The sequence below is a fragment of the Panthera leo genome, chromosome B1 (assembly GCF_018350215.1).
Source record: "Panthera leo isolate Ple1 chromosome B1, P.leo_Ple1_pat1.1, whole genome shotgun sequence".
In the NCBI taxonomy this organism is placed as follows: Eukaryota; Metazoa; Chordata; class Mammalia; order Carnivora; family Felidae; genus Panthera; species Panthera leo.
The window spans coordinates 149553062-149572258 of NC_056682.1; the positions used below are offsets into that span (position 1 = coordinate 149553062).

General features: G+C 34.7%; 1 protein-coding gene across 1 annotated transcript in view; it reads left to right on the plus strand.

Moving 5' to 3' along the window:
• Nucleotides 1-19197, plus strand: part of LOC122218502 (transmembrane protease serine 11C-like) — a 51790-nt gene that overhangs the window by 10221 nt on the left and 22372 nt on the right. The window contains exons 3-5 of the mRNA XM_042936723.1: nucleotides 5423-5541; nucleotides 10283-10350; nucleotides 13924-14087. Coding sequence (XP_042792657.1) covers nucleotides 5423-5541; nucleotides 10283-10350; nucleotides 13924-14087 — 351 coding nt within the window. The remainder of the gene's footprint in view (nucleotides 1-5422; nucleotides 5542-10282; nucleotides 10351-13923; nucleotides 14088-19197) is intronic.

A 19197-nucleotide genomic window follows, 5' to 3' on the forward strand; every position in this document is an offset into this window, starting at 1 on the left:
TCATACTATGAAGACCTCCCCAATATATGAATAATAGATGTTTTCCCTCTCATGTCAAGCTGAGAAATGAGCTTTGAAAGAGAAACCAGTTTCAGAAAAACCTAGAAGGAAACTCGTTTTAAATATGTACTAAGTTCTTAGAGCACTAAAGTAGATGACAAATTCTTAACCATTCAAGTAAGGACCTAGAGAGGTCCACATCCAGTTAATGAAGTGGGAAAGGAAGAATAACAGAACTGGGTGAGTAAAGAGCTTGGTAAGAGGGGGAAAAAAAACTTTACATCAAGTTCAAACTGTGATTTAAAAGCAGACCTGGGCATTTTAACTTCTGAATTGAGACCATGTTTTGTGGTTTATGGTGACCATAATACTATTTGTTACTAAAGAATTTAAAAACAAAATTGTTTTTATGGTTACTAAATTATACTTGTTTGTAATGCCAGTATATATATTTGTGTGTGCGTGTGTGTGTGTGTGTGTGTGCGTAATCACCATTTGCAATTTATTCTAAAGCAAAATTCTATACTGATATGTTCAGTAGGCCTAGAAGAATCTACCTATGTGAAAAGGAATATGAATTCTAATATATTTATGATCTCACTCTTAGAGTTAGTCATACATATTTCCAGAAATCATAAACTTTAGTGATTTATAAAAACTTCTAAAAAGGAAAATATTCCTAATTAAGTACCTCTGCATCAAAATAGGTAAGTTTTGTTAACAATGTAAGTTTTCTCAAGTCATAGTAAGCCTGTGGGAACAAGAATAGAACCTCCTGAGACTGTGTTAAGTACTTTGATAGGACTTATCTTTTTAAAAGTCATTGGTTTTTCACCTTAAGTTCATATACCTGATGCCACAATACTTTGCATGAGCTAAAACATTAAATGAATCAGAATGATCCTTTTAAGAAAAGGATTTGTCAGTAAATAAACCAAATCTCAATCCGGTGAACCAAATTTTAAACTTTTTATGCAGATGCTCTGGCATGGCATCACATAGAGGCAGCCTTACGATGCTTCTCTTTTGGATGAAGCTTTCAGTACCATTTGAATATTTTCTAGTTCACTACACCAGACTCCAAACCTGAAAGCAATGAGCCATCTCCTCACAAAAACTGGAAAGACAGCTGGAAAAACCAAAGCCCCACACAAATATTCACCCCAGGATACCTATCTTTGTCTGCTTCCCATGACTCTATATAATGATAATGTTGTGTTTTCTGTTTGGTTAACTTTTTAAGAGATAAATAGATAAGAAAAAAGAAAAAAGGCAACTGAAATTACCCAGATTCAATTCAACAAGCATTCATTGGGTGACTACTATGTATTTAATGGCAAATACTAGGCTAGGTGCTATAATGGAGATATAGCAGTAATGGAGGAGAGTTGCTAGAGCATCACACTACTCTTGAACTAAAAGTGTTCAGCAGGGTCAGCACAATTTTCCAACAAAGGGCCAGAAAGTAAATACTTTCCTCCTGATGAGCCATTACAGTCTCTATTACAACTACTTGAGTCTATTGCTATGCTAGAGTAGACAATACATAAATAAATGTAGTGCTTCCCAATAAAACTTTATTCATAAACACTAAAATTTGAATTTCATATAATTTTCACATGTCACAAAATATTATTCTTTTGACTCTCCAACTTTTAAAAAAAGTAAAGACCTTTCTTTGTTCACAGGCTACACAAAACCAGGTAGTAGGCTAGATTTCATAGTTTGCTGACCCCTAATCCAGAGCAATGAATTTTAATCCTGGCTGTACCTTAGAATCACATTAGAAGGAATCTGGCAGACAGCAACTGAAACAAGTGAATGAAGTTAACATCAGCTATAATGGGGCAAATTGATATCAGGTGCCTAATATTTGCCAAAGGACACATAATAACTGCTGTTTTCTTACTGGCCAGAAAAACAGGTAAATTATAATTTAAATCTAATCATAAAAATATCAGTTGTATTCAAATGTCAAGCCATATAAAGTGTCCATTTTCTATAATTTCTAATTGTGTATTTAAGTAAGCTTTCTTTAAGCATTTTGGAGAACATGTCTCTTCTAACTACTCTTCTACAGAAATTTCTCAGTTTTTCTGGGCCATTAATACCATCCTGTTTAGATATGCATTTTCTTAATCCTGGTCCACAAAGAGCTGACAGAGCATGGAGGAGACCTAAACACTATTCTCCTTCTTCACTAATATCCCAGGACCCACCTCATCCCCCATAAGACTCATGGATATCCACACCTTCCCAAGTTGATCTATTGCAAAGGGAACGTTTTCAGTAGTTGCAGGTCAGTAATTCACAGTAGGAATTGCTTAAGGAATATCAGAAGTCTGAATGGAGAAAGGGGAAGTCTACATGGAGAGAGAGCTCTGGGCTATAGGGGAGAAGGAGCTAAACTTGACTGCCATAGGAAGACATGGAAAAAAAGTAGTTGAGACAAACTTATTAGGCAGGAACACAAGAGGTATAGAAGTAAATGTCTGCATGTTCTAAAACCATGGCCTTGCAGGAGGAAAAGTAGACATGGGCCCTTACCCAGGAAATAATACTTACTTGAGAACCTTCCATTTCTGTCCTTTCCTCTTCCTTTGCTGTGTTTCTTCCTTCGGTGAGGTTATGTAGAGAAATTACATCGCATCTTGAGAATATTCCTTTAAAGGCTTCGGCACAGACCCTTCACCTGCTACCACCACAGCCAGACAGAAGGGCCTTGAAATACAAGAAAGACCCCTTTTGAGTCCTTTCTCTCAGGAGAGCTTCAGAAGTAAGTTCCTTCAGAACTTCAGAAGTTCCTACATGGAGTCTCTCCTTGCCTGTCTTCAGGGAACTTCCCTTCCTACAGATGCCCCAAAATTCTCCTACAGCATGGATAATACAGGCTACACTGACCTGTAGAACCAGGTAGAACAAACCCTATTACCTCCCCTTGAACCAAAGGCTGAACTCAACTCTCAGAAATATACTCAGCGGCCCTCATACTTAACCCTGGCCTCACCTTAGGATCACCTGGAAAACTTAATTACAACATTGATGCTCCCACCCAGAATAGATTGTGAGAAAGGGCACAAGTGATGACAATTCCTAAAACTCCACCTGTGATCCTAATTGGAAACCCAGGCTGAGAGCTACTTACCCAAGCCTTGCTTCTCAAGCTTTAATGTGCATAAAAATCACTTGAGTAGATGTTAACCAGACTTACTGTGTGATATAAATATATACGTATATACATAATATATATATAATATGTATGTATATATAATATATATAAATATATGTGTATATTTATACTTGTTATACATATATCAAACCATTATGTTGTATGCCTGAAACTAATATAATGTTATATGTCAATTATATCTCAGTTTTTAAAAATCACTGGGAAATTTAAAACATGTTTTAATAAAAATACAAAGAGGTGAATCAGTCAGGATCGAGTCCTCCCTGGAGCCCTAAACCCTAGCTCAGAGTGTGTCCTGATTATTTGAAAAATATGACTCTTCTAGGAAGGAAAAGAACAATGAAAATAACACTTAGAAGAAATTCTAGGTCATAAATGTCTTTAGTTGCTCAAGGTCTAGGTTACATTTGAAGGAGAGGAGCTTATTTTTTATTATGATAGTCTGCTGGTTCTTCTGAATGTCAACAGCAACACCTAGTATACCACTCTACCTTCTAATTAAGGGTTTGGTGTCTTACACGATACCAGAGCTAGATAACGGCTTTCCTCTTTGGCGTTTGAAATTCATTTAGTAGTTTAAGAAGTTAATATAACCTAACATTGCCTCAATACCATAGATTCTCAATCTTGATAGTCTAATAGAAAAATAAAAAGTCATAGAGTATTTATGAATAAAAATATATAACAACAAAAATACTATGGTCTTCAGAATTTTCTTTTCCAGCTTTATTGAGATATAGTTGATACATAACATTGTGTAGCTGAAGGTGTACAATGAATTAATTTGATACACCATATTGAGTTGAAATGATTACCACCATAACATATATTATTTCAGACATTTCATTGTTACTGTATAGAAACACAACTGCTTAATGTATGTTGATTTTCTATCTTGCAAATTTCCAGAACTCGATTAGTTCTAGTAATTTTTTTTGGAATCTATAGGATTTTCTATATCACATCATCTGCAAATAATGACAGTTTTACCTTTTCCTTTCCAATCTGGATGCCTTTTATTTCTTTCTCTTTCCCATTTGCTATAGCTATAACTACTAGTACTATGTTGAATAAGGGTGAAGACAGTGGGCATCCTTGCCTCATTCCTGACCTTATAGGAAAAGCTTTTAACCTTTCTCCATTAGATATGATGTTGGCTATGATTTGTCATATATAGTTTTACTATGTTGAGGTATGTTTCTTCTAGAATCTATGTGTTGAATGTGTTTACGTCATGAAAGATGTTGTACTATATTCTATCAAATTATTTTTCCTCATCTATTGAGATTATCATGATTTTTATTTTTCTTCTGTTAGTGCATTTATCACATTTATTGATTTGTGTGTATTAAACCATCTTAGCATCCCAAGAATAATTTTCATTTGGTAATGGTGTATGATCTTCTCAATGTGTTGTTAAATTCAGTATTTTGTTGAGGATATTTGCACCTATATTCATCAGGGATGTTAGTCTGTAGTTTTCTTTTCTTGTAGTGTCCTCACCTGGCTTTAGTGTCAAAGTAGTGTTGGCTTCATAAAATGAGTTTGGAAGTATTCCCTCTTCTTCAATTTTTAAATAGTTTGAGCCCTCTCTCTTTCTCTCTCTTCTCATTGTGCCCTCCTAGTTTATGGAATGGAGAGGTACAAAAGGACCTGAGAAAAGCTGAAAGAAAAAATTTAATTTATACTGTATTTGATGTATTAAAATAGTATAGTCCAGTTTAACACTCAACTCAGCTTTACTTTTCTATAGTTTTAAGTTTGATTTCTTTCTTCTATTTACTTAATTTGCAGTGCTTACAAGTCATGTTTCATTTTACTTTCTCTTTTATTCATTTTAACTTTCTAGGTGCTTCACAAATGATATAAACCTAGGCCTCTGCTGATTTTCCTAAATTGTGATATGTGAAGAGCACAAAAACTACGATAATTACCTATGCCTTAATATCATTTCTCATAGTAACATATTTATCTTCAGAGGATCCAAACTTGAAAGCTGGCACATTAAAATTTTACATTAAAAATTCTGAATAAATCTTTGGATATAGTTATAGAGCTAGATTATGTTAATAAACATTGCTCTGTCAAAGTTATTTTAACAATCACTAGGAATCAAAATTATTTAAATGTTGAGTTACCTGCAATTTAATCAGAATATTATATTTCACATGATTCTCTTAAGAATGAAAAGTAGTTACACAATGTGTAACTGTTCTTTTCTCTCCTTTCCAGCAAAGACACCTTTCTACTATCATATCAGCTTTAAAGTCAATAATATTGACTATGACAGCAAGTTTGAAAAACCATATTCACAAGAATATATGGACCTAAATAAAAAGATAGTATCTTTGGTAAGTTGAAATTTTTTTCTGTGCATTGCCCTTTTAAAGGTTATGTTCCTAGAAGTGCCAGAATCCTAATAATAACCTTCCAACTTGGAAATGATTGATAATTTCATACTATTTCTTACTACTATCTTAGTTCTAGATTAATATAGTCCTTTCAGAAAGTCAGTCAGAAAACATGTACAGGAAAAAAAAACGTAATAGGGACATATTTAGAGAACACTAAGAAATGCCTGACACATGAGAGGCAGTCAATGAGTATTTCTAATGTATTAAAAAATGAATAAAATATATCCTACCTCCAAGATACCTGAACAAATACATGTTGTTTCTGATCCTTAACTAAGAAGTGCTTCAAGGAAGAATGGCCAGTGTAGAAGAGAACATATAGCCCAAAATAAAGATCATCTTGTATCTCCTCAATGTGGTAAAAAATTTTAAATGTCTACTTAAGAGTGTGCTTTAAGTTAACCTTTAGCTGACTAAAAACCTAATGAAAAGTCTTGACTACTCCTTGGACATAGATACACTCTCATTAGCTCAAGTAATTCTATCAAACAAACCAAATCCTGCCAAAAGCAGTGGTGGCATCATTCGCCTCCCATTTCTTTGAGTGCATTCTTGACAGGACATCTTCGATCTGATTGAAGCTTGCATTCTTTCCGTAACATTCCACTACCTCCAAGTTTCTAATAAATTCAGTCTTTAAAAGTCTTTGTATGCCTTTACCATTATACTAAGAGTTAGTATATAAAAAATGGAGAAAGAAAATTCCCACTTCTCCTGTAGCTTTATGATAAAAAGGAAATAACAAAGGGGCAACATAATACAATGGTTAATAGACGTTGGACGCAGAGTCCTTGTTCAATTCTAAGTTTACCCATTTACCAGCTACATAAACTTAAACAAATCACTTAATCTCTTCACATCTCAGTTTCTTCAAGTAAAAATAATATGACAAATACCTACATCATAGGATTGTTGTAGGCGTCATATAAGATGAAACACATCATCATCTTAGCAAAAGTCCTATTATTCTGTAAGCCCTTAAAAAAAGATAACCTAAAAACATACCTAAAGCAGAGCATCATTAATATTCTTAATAAATTATAAACATAACAAAGTTAATATATAACTTCAAAATAATTCAAAATATACCCAAACTAATAAAATCACTTTTCTTCTATAAATTTAGATCAAATCATTCAAATCAATTAAACTATGTTTATCTCAAAATGAATATTCTAAAATTGTTAGTTTTTATCAATTATCATATCATGTTGGTCAATCAACCACCAATCGTGACACCTTGCTTCAGACTCCTTTAGCAATCCTCATTCTCGGTTTTTAACTCATTTGTATTTTTTTAATGTTTATTTATTTTTGAGAGAGAGAGAGAGAGAAAGACAGAGTGTGAGTGGGGGAGGGGCAGAGAGAGAGGGAGACACAGAATCTGAAGCAGGCCCAGGCTCCAAGCTGTCAGCACACAGCCTGACATGGGTCTTGAACCCAGGAACCATGAGATCATGACCTGAGATGAAGTCAGATGCTTAACCAACTGAGCCACCCAGGAACCCCACCCAACTCACCTGTATCAAAACAGTCACCAGGGGCGCCTGGGTGGCTCAGTCAGTCGAGCTTCTGACTCATGGTTTCTGCTCAGGTCATGACCTCACAGTTAATGAAATCAAGCCCGCATCCAGCTCTGTGCTGACAGAGCAGAGCCTGCTTGGAATTCTCTCTCTCTCCCTCTCTTTCTGCCCTTCCCTCTTTCTCTGCTCACTCTTCTTCTCTCAAAATAAATAAATAAACGTTATTTAAAAAATAAGGAAGTAAATAAATAAATAAAACAATCACTAGATAGTTCTCATACTTTTTCCTCTACATGTGTTAAAGTGCCTGCTTTTACTTACACGCCTTTCTGTTTTCGCTTAATACAATGATGCTCTGTGTATTAAATTATTACTGTACACAGCATTCATAAAAACAATACTGGTGATAAGAGCACAAAATAGAGCTGTATATCATTCACAAAATCACCTATTAGTCATTATTATAATACCTATCACCTGTTCTTCTTGTGATTTTCATTAAATAATTCTTGTGATGATAGACTCTAAAAAGAAAAAAGAAATTGGATAAAGAAATGCTGCTTTACTATGAATGGTAGTAAAGCATTACCTACAGAAACTAGGCCTCCACAGGGAATATTTTCATGTTTAGATATGTGGTTTTCTAGTGGATAACTCAAGAAAAAATCTCTATGTCATTTCCTATTTTTTGTAGGAGAAAACTAGTGGACAACTCAAAATGAAATCTCTGTCATTTCCTATTTTTTGTGGGCAGCAGATATGATACCCAATTATAGTGAATAGAAATTCTAAACATTAGAGTGAGGCAGTACCTTAACAATAGTAATTAGCCTTATTAACCATCAGTACTGGCCTAAGGACTTTACTCCTTAATTAATTAATTTCATTTCTTTACTCCTCACAACGTTCTCATTTTCTATATGAGGAAACTGAGGCACTAAAACGTTGACTTACTCAGGGTCCCACTAAAAGTATGTTTCCCGCCTTCTTTATGATTTTTCTGTTCTATAATTGAAAAGCATGCAAATATAGAATCTTGAGCAAATTTCAGATTATATCAATTTCATATGGCCAATCAAATGTTCAAAAATGTTTAAACAAACTCTATGTGTTTTTCATATATAATGCATCAGATTATAGACAACCAAAATGATATCTGATATGTGTGAGGTACCAAAATTATCCATACAAAACAGGGCAGTCACGCTCGTACATCAAACCACTTGCCCAAGAGCAGGGGAGCATCTTTGGTCACTACAAACATGGTCCAATGTCAGCTTTATACCTGGTTATCCACAAACTTTTGTTGACCAAGCTCTTTTCAGGGCCTGTTGCAATTCTATTCTTACACAGGCTCTCAGACTATTTTCTAGGTTCTTCCTTGACCCCTGGAAGAGAAAGTTCCTCATCACTGCCCTGCTTCCAGGGCCCCCATAAAACCCCACTCCACTTGGTCCCAGGAGAGACAGATGTGTTGGAATTAAGAATAGAAGAGAAATGCTGTATTGTTTAGTTACCATCTTGCCAAGATTCCTTCATTGATTATATTTAGAAATAACATCTAAACTCCTTACCATGGCCAACAAGGCTGACTGTAATCTTGCCCCACCTACCTGGACAACCTCAACTTATACCCTCTCCCTTGCTCATTTTACTTAAGTCACCACAATTTTTTCTACCCCTCAAACTTAACAATCTCATTCTTACCTAGGACCATAGCACCTGGTTTTCTCTCTGTCTAAAATAATTGTCTCCCCTTGATTCTCAACTTTTCATCTTTCAGGTCCCACCCAAATGTCACCTGTTCTAAAAGGACTTATTGGATCATTCAAATATTGTCCCCTGAATCACTCTGTAGCATTATTTTATTTTATATTCTTTTTATTACCTAACACTATCTCAAATTATCATATTTATATATTTATTTCTTGGTCTACTTATTATCTGTTTCCTCCACTAAATTTCCAAATATAAATCTAATCTGTTTATAGTTTTATTTCAATAGATATCTATTGAATAGATGAACATATTCCAATGCTTTGTAACAAAAGGAAAGTGTAAACTACATATTTGCGATACTGATATTGAGTCAGTGATATTGAAGGCCCGTCTTTGCCAAAGTTAAAGCCATAGACAGTGAAATTTGTTGTTGGGTGCCCTGTGAAGGTCCTGCTGTGGGAAATCACTCATTAGGTTAAAATCAGGAACAGTTGAGAAAATGATTCTTATATAAAATTTCTGAGAGATTTTTACATATCCTGCTTCAAACCCATCAGTAGCATATACCTGAAAGAGCAGGGAAAATGGTGTGTAGTACAGCCATGAAGGGGGGCCCATAGTTAAAAAGAAAGAAAGAAAAGAAAGAAATATCTCACCTTTGGGGACATTTCTGTTAAGTTTTATGACACTGATGTTCAATAGAAAGCTGAACACGGAAGGCAATCTCTATCAGTTGGTCCTTTGAATTCACCTCTTCAAAATAAATACTGTATTCTTCCCTATCATGCTATTGTTAGGAAACAAATATTCTTGCCTTACCTTACCACATAATTTATTGATTTGAAGACATTTGTGAATAAACCTAGCTAATATAAAGATAATTTTCAAAAAGACATGTTTAGTATACATTTCATCTTTTTCTTTTTCATTTTTTAAAATATAATTTATTGTCAAATTGGTTTCCATACAACAGCCAGTGCTCATCCCAACAAGTGCCCTCCTCAGTGCCCATCACCACTTTCCTCTCTCTCCCACCCCCCCCCCAACCCTCAGTTTGTTCTCAGTATTTAAGAGTCTCTTATGGTTTGCCTCCCTCCCTCTAACTTTTTTTCTTCACCCTCTCCCTCCCCCATGGTCTTCTGTTAAGAAGAAGGTGAGAAAGAATGCATCTTTTTCTTAAATGGGTCACAATCTAGGAAAAATTTAATATTATGTATTCAATGATATTAAGGATTTATTAACTGTTGGCATGTAGGTAGTAATAAAATAAAACAATTTAGCCATTTAATGGTAGCTGGTAAAGTTGAATGATGTGTACACGGGGTTCATTACATTCTTTTATTTGCTATTGTGTATGTTTGGAGTTCTCCACAATAAAAATTTTAAAAAAAATTTTAAAGAAAACATTAGTCTTTATTCATTTTATTTTTTAACAGATAAATGAAACATTTCATGGATCTAAACTGAGAAGACAGTATGTCAAATCTCACGTTGTCCAAGTAAGGTATGTAAAATAGCCCAAGAGGCACAGAGCAGAAAATTCTGTCCTTTACTTTCATGCCTCATACTTAACAGCATATATTTGTTTGGTATAAATTGAAAGGTTGAAATAAATTTTAGTTTGAGGCTTCAAAACTACTAGCATTTTCAAATGTGAAAAAAGGTATTCAAGATCTTTTGGAAAATTATCCAACCAGAACCAAGAATTCCAACTGATTATGAGTCTCAGGCAAAGGCTCAATGTATTTATATTTTATTTGAAGGCACAAGGTCAAAAAGCAAATCTAAAATCAGGAGATGATTTCAACAGAAGAAAAGAATGGGTAAGATAAGAGAGCCACATATAGAATATCTGACCTAGGAGGTACAAACTAGTAGATACGAGCCAAATCTAGCTTAGAGTTATGGATTAAATATAAAAGTTGATAACATCCATGAATATGAAATTAAAAGGAGCATAAGTGAAAAACAGGCAGAATTAAAACATAATATATTAGAAATTCTAAAAAATAAAAAAATAAGTAAAAGTTGAGAAATATCATATAAAAGACATAATTTTCAGAATGTGTTGAAAAATAAAAAGAGATCTGGCATTACAGGGCCTCATCGCCACATGGTAATAATGCACTGAAACTGAGGCCACACACTGGCAATTCCCAACACTCCCACGATGTGTGCATATGTACTTCAACCCTATCAGCTTCACTCCTCTCCTTTACTGGCCCCTCTAGAAATCCAATTCTACAGCTATTATCTAGCAGCGATGTTTATCTAAATACTGATGAGGCACAGATAACCTAGGAACAGATAACCTGCAATAGATATGAAAAAATAGTAATTACAAGCACAAATTAAAGAAAGTTAATATGTTTTAGAATCTCCCCTCCCTAAAACTAGAACTTTTTCTGTTTAATTTTCCCAGTTTATTTTTAAATAATCCAGGCTCTTAACCAGTAGCCCCCCAAGACTTTATTGATATTAAATCATTTAACCTGATAACAACCATGTATGATATGTACAGATCAGTTTCTTATTTTACAAATAAGAATACTGAAGCAAAGGTAGTTTAAGTGACTTGCCGAGGTCACACATTTAATAAATAATAAAGCTGTAGTTTGAACCAAAGTAGTCATATCTAGATGACTGCATCAACTTTAGCTTTCACTCCTGTTCCATGACAATCCATTCTCCACACAGCAAAGTGAATTTGAAGAGCACAATATCATCCTACTTAATATCCTCTGACAGTCTCTCATAAATTCCAAATTCCTTATACAGTCCACATGATCCTCCCTGATCTGGCCTTGCCTCTCTCTGACCTCACTTCAAAACTCCCATGAAATAAAGGACCATAATGTTTTTAAAGGCTGGGGTGATGGGGTATCTTAGGTCATCTGTGTTTGCTAACTGGTTTTGCCCAAGGAAAAGTAAAGTTCTCGTATTGTCATGACAGGAGGTAGTTTGACCATTTGGAGTAAGTAAAGTGCCTACCAAAGTTAGGCCCCACCTGTCTCACAGAAACTGAGAGATAGAGTCTCTATCTCTTTTGATGGTTACATTTCAGAGATGGCTTTTGCGTCCTTGAGAAAGACATTTCTGGGGCTGTCAAACTGCAAGAGGCTTTTAAAAGGTTTGCCTATAGTTCAAAGAGGCAGAGAAAGAATTTATAACTTTTCTAAAGTAAATGCTCTATAAGGAAAGGGATATTGAGGTCTAGAGTCAGAAAGAAGACTTTAATAAAACTGAGGGAAGTATTAAGTCTCTCTTGCTCAGGGCCTTTGTACTTGATGTTCCTTCTTTCTGGGACATACCTCCCCCATTTCTTCTCATGACTCACTCTTTCTTGTCATTAGGATCTCACCTCAAAGAGGCCTTCCCTGAAGCTGTCTAAAATGTTCTCATCTCTAATCTTCAAGTCATTGCTGTCTCCTTCATAGAACTCATTTTTAAGATTATTTTATTTCTTCATTTTCCTGTTTGTCTGTGTCTCTTAGTAGCATGAGAGAAGGCACCTGTGGTCTTATATGTTCATAGCTGATGTAGCTCTGGTCCCTAGAACTCTGCCTGATATATTGCTTGGACAATATACATTCATTGAGTGAATGAATGAATGAATGAACTGAAACTTCAGGAATGGAAAGGAAAATACTGTGGCAAAGAATTAAAAGCATTTGTCATATAAAACTAAAGATTATTTTATGGGTCAAGCGAAGGTAAGATCAAAATAACTTTTAGTTCATGTTTTTGGTAGAAAAGAGGATCTTATGACTCTTGATGATGTCAGATTAAGAATCCATATGCCTATATTTAGTTTAGTTTTAGATTGTTATTTGACCCAGGAGAAAAGTTCAGAGTGACATCCACGGTTGGACAAAATCTTTAAAATAAACAAAGCAATATAATATGTCCTGGTCTATTCCATGAGAAATAAAGGGTTCATCTCTACAAATCACAGAAGAAATATTAGCACTGCACAGGCATAATAGCAAAAGAACTGAGAATACTTAATAAATTAACATTCAACTACTAAATGCTTAATACTGTACAAAAGGAAATGGAAAGAATACATGTATAGTGCTCAAAGGAAGAGTGTCTGGTAAAACATAAAGTAGAAAGGGGTGATATAGAAGTTAGCAAATCTATTATCTAGAATTATCCTGCAAAAATACTATTGAAATAATAAAGCTTTATAATTACTCAGAAAACCTTGGATCTTAGCCATGGTTCCTGTTTTGTTCATGGATATTATGAAGGTTTGCAAGTGGATGTTTTCAAGATCTCTCTTGAGTCACATACTTTGAGGTTGTTGTGGATTTTCAAATATACAAATGTAGACAAATGCCTGGGAAGAGGGGAGGAGGTAAACAAACAGAGAATAGAGCAGAATAGACATCCCATCAAGTCAGTAATAATACCCCCCTTTTAAAACTTCTGATTTATACATTTACATCTTCAAGTCAGAATTACAAATAAAACAAATCCAGTCTAATGTGTTTGCTCAGTCACAATTTCCAACAGACGACAAGAACGGGCCCACCCTTGCAAGTTGTGCCTCCACCAAAAACCAAACAAACAAACAAAAAGCACTCAAGATAGTAAATGATTCTCTCATCTCACCTGTTATGTTTCATTTTGTTATTTGCTATCAGCCTTACGTAGCACGTCCATGGTGGATTTTTGATACAGAGACATATTTATATTAATAAGTATATTTTGCACAGCACTGAGATTTACAAAATACCTCCGTATACATTACTTTATATGGTGTGTACAATAGCCCAGGAAATACTATTATCCCCATTACAGAGATGAAGAAATTTGTAAGTACAGAGAATGCGAACAGCTTGCTGTAGTCAGGGAATTGGCAGATGGTGAATCTAGAATACAAACTCAGTTCCCTGACTCTAAATCATACTCTCTTTACAGTTCACCATGTCCACAAAGTGCCATTTCCACTCCCTTGAGAGTGCAATAGCTGCCAGGAGCTCTATTTAACAAAATTATAAAATGACTCCTCTAAGAATGATCGAGGCTCAGTAATAAAAGCGTAATTTATTTGTCTCTTTCTGTTCTACAGCCGAGCCCAAGGGAAAGTGATAATACATGCTGTGCTGAAGTTTAAGTCCTGTTTTAAAAATAATGCAGCAAAATTTTGGGATAGAATTGAAACCATTTTATATCAGAAGCTAAAGGGAAAACCTGGGTCTTTATGTATAGATTCTTCTTCATTTAAATTTTCAGGTAAGCCTTTTTATGTATGGTATAGAATGATTTTCATCTTTTAATTTTAATATTGCGTTCTGTTATAAATATGAAAACACTTCCCTCCTTAAACGTAATTTCATATGCAATGATTATTGCTTTCAACCACTGTTAAAGTAATCAGGGTCCATGTCAATCAATTTCTTGATATAGTATCATTCTTGTATTCTTGGAATTAAACCTTACTTGATGACAGAGTTTAAAAAAAAAAGTAGGGCCTCAAATAACATTTCCTTAGAAAACAAGGCAGCCTTAAACTCTTAATAGCTTGTTCTGTGGGTCATGATTTCTCCCTCAGTTCCTTTGGATATCTCAAGAATCTAGACTCCTGGGGCGCCTGGGTGGCGCAGTCAGTTGGGCATCCGACTCCAGCTCAGGTCATGATTTCACGGTTCGTGAGTTTGAGCCCTGCGTCGGGCTCTGTGCTGATATCTCAGAGCCTGGAGCCTGCTTTGGATTCTGTGTCTCCCTCTCTCTCTGCCCCTCCCCCGCTCACACTATGTCTCTCTTTCTCTCTCTCTCTCTCAAAAATAAAGATTAAAAAAAATTTTTTGAAAAAAGAATCTAGACTCCTACATTACAGAAATGAGTTTGAATCTCTTTAACATCAAACCTACTTCCTGATGGGCCTTTAATGGGCTTTGTCTCTCTCACTCTTAAGTACAATGTATTTTTTTTATTTTTTTAAAATTCCAGTGTAGTTAACATACAGTGTTATACTAGTTTCAGGTGTGCAATTGCATAAACCAGTTCTTATTCTTGGTCATCTAACAGTATTGTGAAAGACAGCTTCTAAAAGGCAGGGACAAGTGTCCCATAATATTCATTCCCAGGATAATGAGTGTCTCTCTGGTCTTCATAAAAGGACAGCCAACGCTCAGCACAGCTAAGCTCAGCTATCAGTTCTCAGCTACAACAAATTTGACCAAGGGCAGAAAAGTATCCCTGCCCCTATAGGAAGGACTAAAAGGATGAAATGTTTGTGAAAAAAATAAATCTAGGCCAAGGGTTCATTTGCGTAGAACATCAAAAGGATCACAAAGCAAAACCTGAACATGCTTCTCCTGGATAAGAAGTCATCGTGTTGTTGAAATGTGACTCTCCTCAGGTTATTAGATGCTTTCTCTTAGAACCTTCCTTCTCACACAGCTTATCCTGTGTGTGGTGACCTCGAAAGAACAGAGAAATAAAGCAGATCTGCAAATTAGTGAAAAAACAATCTGGCTTCTTTTTCTAAGTCTAAAGTCAATCATCCCAAATAAAAATCCTTTAAATTCTGCCCTCCATTTTAACATTAACAAAGAAAGCATGTAAGTCCATATCTAACTTAAAAAATCGCTGAGAGAGGTTGAAATCAAATATTAGGAAATATTAGTTTTAACAGTTATGAAGTACTGTACAAATACTTTTGCTAGGCACTGCGGGGACTTGAAAGAGAAAAAGAGTATTGTTCCTCTCAACAAAAAAGTTTATAAAATAAATAAATACATATACAAGTATACACATTTAACCTCACACTGATTCAGTGTATATGAAAGACATAATTGGTATCATTATTACACAAATACGTTTTAAGTTTATCCAGTAGAAACAGTGTGATGTGGATTGGACCTAATGCTGTCATCCGCTGGTAAAATCAAACAGCAATTGCAAGTTCCTAAATGAGAACAGCTGAAAACTGGTTTTGTCAACAACATGCCCCAAGCCCAGGTTTCTCAGTCAACTGGTGTGTAAACCCTTGTCATCACTTTTGGCCAGCAGTCCCAGCAGAGGACAGATTCCTTTAACACGGGTCTCAGAGAAACCGGTTCCTTTCCTTCAGAGCACTTTCCAGGGTTTAATTACGTATTCACTAAAATGATTATTTGATTACTGACCATCTCTTCCATAAGTCATGTGCTTGTTTGCTCACCATTACATCTTCAAGCCTATGCAGGGGCTGGCATATAGCAGCAAGTGATTGTTGGCTGAACTGATGAATTCCACAATATCAAAGCTGCAACCGAAAACCAAAGTAGGAGAGAATATATATAGCCTTTCGCATCTAAGGTTCCACAAAGAATTAAGCCCTAACAAAAATGATGTGAGTGCCTGTTGTCAGTTCTCTTAAGGATGATACATAGGATGATTCCGGATTCATAAAAGAGAACTTCAGATAGATAAAGAGGATTAAGAGTACACTTATCTTGATGGACACAGAGTAATGTATAGAATTATTGAGCATTATACTGTACACCTGAAACTAATATAACAATGCATGTTAATTATATTTCAGGGGGGGAGTTCATTCATTTCATAAAAATGAAAGCTCCCCACGGCGTTAGAGCTTAATTCTCTTCCAGAATCCCAATTAAGGAGGGCTGATCGCAAGTCTGGCACATGTAGGCAGACACTGCCACTCCCAGATTTAGGATGGAAGGAGTGCTTCAATTATTGAGAACCATGAACACAATGTTTACTTTAATTTTCCAGTCATTCTTGAATTCCAGGAAAAATGACATTCTACTACCTTCCAAGGTACTAACAAGCAGTATTTATGGGACTGTATCCTTCAGTGATAGAGAATGTTTTCTCCATCAATTCTAAACTGAATAGATCAAAGATTTTCAAGTTGACTGGTTAGTATAAAACCTAGAAAAACCATTGATGGCATAGTTTTCCCCTGCCCATGAAAGAATAGGTTCCTAAAAAATCTCTTATAAGGCAAATTCCTTAACCTAATACCATTGACTTCAATGGGAAAAATTTTTATGCATTCCAAAACACCTGAATTTATATTCACTTATGCTTAAACCCTATCACATTCTTTTAAAATAGAGATGATAACTTCAATAGGTAAAATTGGTTAACATAGCCAATTTTCCTTTATTACTTATTTTATAAAATGACTACTTCCATGATCTTGTTATTTTATAGTATGATAACCAAAACAAAACATATATATGATACTTAATGTTTATGTAATTTAAATTTTAATACACAAAAGAGGGGAGAAAAAAGAACAAGTAAAACAATGCAAATGATATCTCACTATGATATACTTCACTATCACTGCCATAAACTATCACACCAAGAGCTAAGGAAAAAATGTAATGCTAGACTAGATGTACCAACTACACAACTGCAAGAATGACCAGATGGTGGCCCTCTCCTGAAAGCTCTGGAAGGAAAAATTCAAGTCATTCCTTGTAAATGTGAAGAAATGCCTCATAAGCATTTTAAACGAAATACCTTATAAAGTTAAATGCTCATAATTTTAATAATCATATTTAAAAATAATAATCATTTCAACAAAAAATACCTTGTACATACTGGTACACTTAATTATCTATCGAATAGGTATGAGAAATATTTTAAATATTTATACTAAATCATAATTGGTTAAAGTAAAAACTCAAATTATGTGGAAGTAATAGAAAGAATAATAACAGAACTTTATATACAAGGATGACAGTCCTGACTCACTATTAAGAGTTTTATGAGAAGAAGAGTGAAACTCTGGCCTACCACTCATTTGTGAGCAGCTGGCCAACACTGAGATATGGATAATGATTTAGTAAAACACACTTCTTTCATGTGGCTTGATCCTGAGACAATGCATGCCTTCATTCGTACCATGCTTTAAGGAACTGAACTAACTAATCATACTTTGATAAATCCTAGAGGACATTTTTAAAAGCATACTATTGCCCAGAGAGTCCTTTCTTAACCAAGAGCCAATCTTAAGCTCTATAAACCTATTTTATCAGCAAAAGGTTTCTTAAAGTATTTTAACTAGTGTAAGACCTTGACCATTCAAAATTCCTTGGAAATAAATCTTCTAAAAAAGCAAACTTTCCAAAGAGTTCATATTTTATCTTTTTAATAAAACACAAAAAGTCTCTTTAAAATTATTTTTTCAAAAATCTTTCTCAAAATTTCCACCTACTTTTCTGACATCGCTATGGAATTCATTAATATATAGTGGATATTGGGGTGCCTGGGTGTCTCAGTCAGTTAAGCATCTGACTTTGGCTCAGTTCACAATCTCGCGGTTCATGGGTTGGAGCCCCACGTTGGACTCTGTGCTGACAGCTCAGAGCCTCGAACCTGCTTGGGATTCTGTGTCTCCCCCTCTCTCTGCCCCTCCCCTGCTTGTGCTCTCTCTCTCTCTCTCTCTCTCTCAAAAATGAACAAACGTTAAAAAAAGAAACATTAAAGTATATATATATACTATTTTATATATATATATAAAATATATATATTTTTTTATAATATATATATATATATATATATATATATATATAGTGGATATTGTAGTGCCCTAAGGGCATTTAGGGAAATGTAGGGTTATTGATGCCTTCAATAAATGATCCCAAGTGTTCAGCTCTCATATTTATTCTTTATATTTTCTTTCTCATACTTCAATGTCAAGCAGAGTTCTTGATGTCACTTGTTTACTCTATGTTCTTTCTTCTAACTCCTCCAAATCTATTTACATATTTCACAGTAACTTATACATAAAAATTAGAAAAGCAAATAGCCTTTGTTTGTTTGTTTTGAGAGAGAGAGAGAGAGAGCAGGCGAGGGGCAGAGAGGGAGGGAAAGAAAGAATCCCAAGCAGTCTCTACACTGTAGGCATGGAAACTGACACAGGTCTCCAGATCATGTACTGTCAGATTATGACCGGAGAAAAGCAAATAGCCTTTGAATGAGGGTATTTAATTAATTAATTAATTATAATTTATTATATGTATAATTAATTATTAATTTATAATATAAATTATAATATAAATCTATTATATTATATCCTTAATTAATTATATAAGTTCTAGTGAGTTATTTTTTTAATGTAACTTTTGGCTCGTCAGACACCATCATTTCCTGATTCTTGACTTTATTCCAGAGAAAATGTTGCTAAGTCTCCTGAGAAATGTGGAGCATAATTTCTGATGGTATTTCAAAAGGTCTTCCAATAACCCTAGATATTTAATTAAAATAATATTTCTTTAAGTAATTTTAAAATTCAACCTTGAGCTTAGAGTTTGCAATATACAATATTGAATAACACAACTATGTATTAGACACACCTGGAACACAGACATGTCCT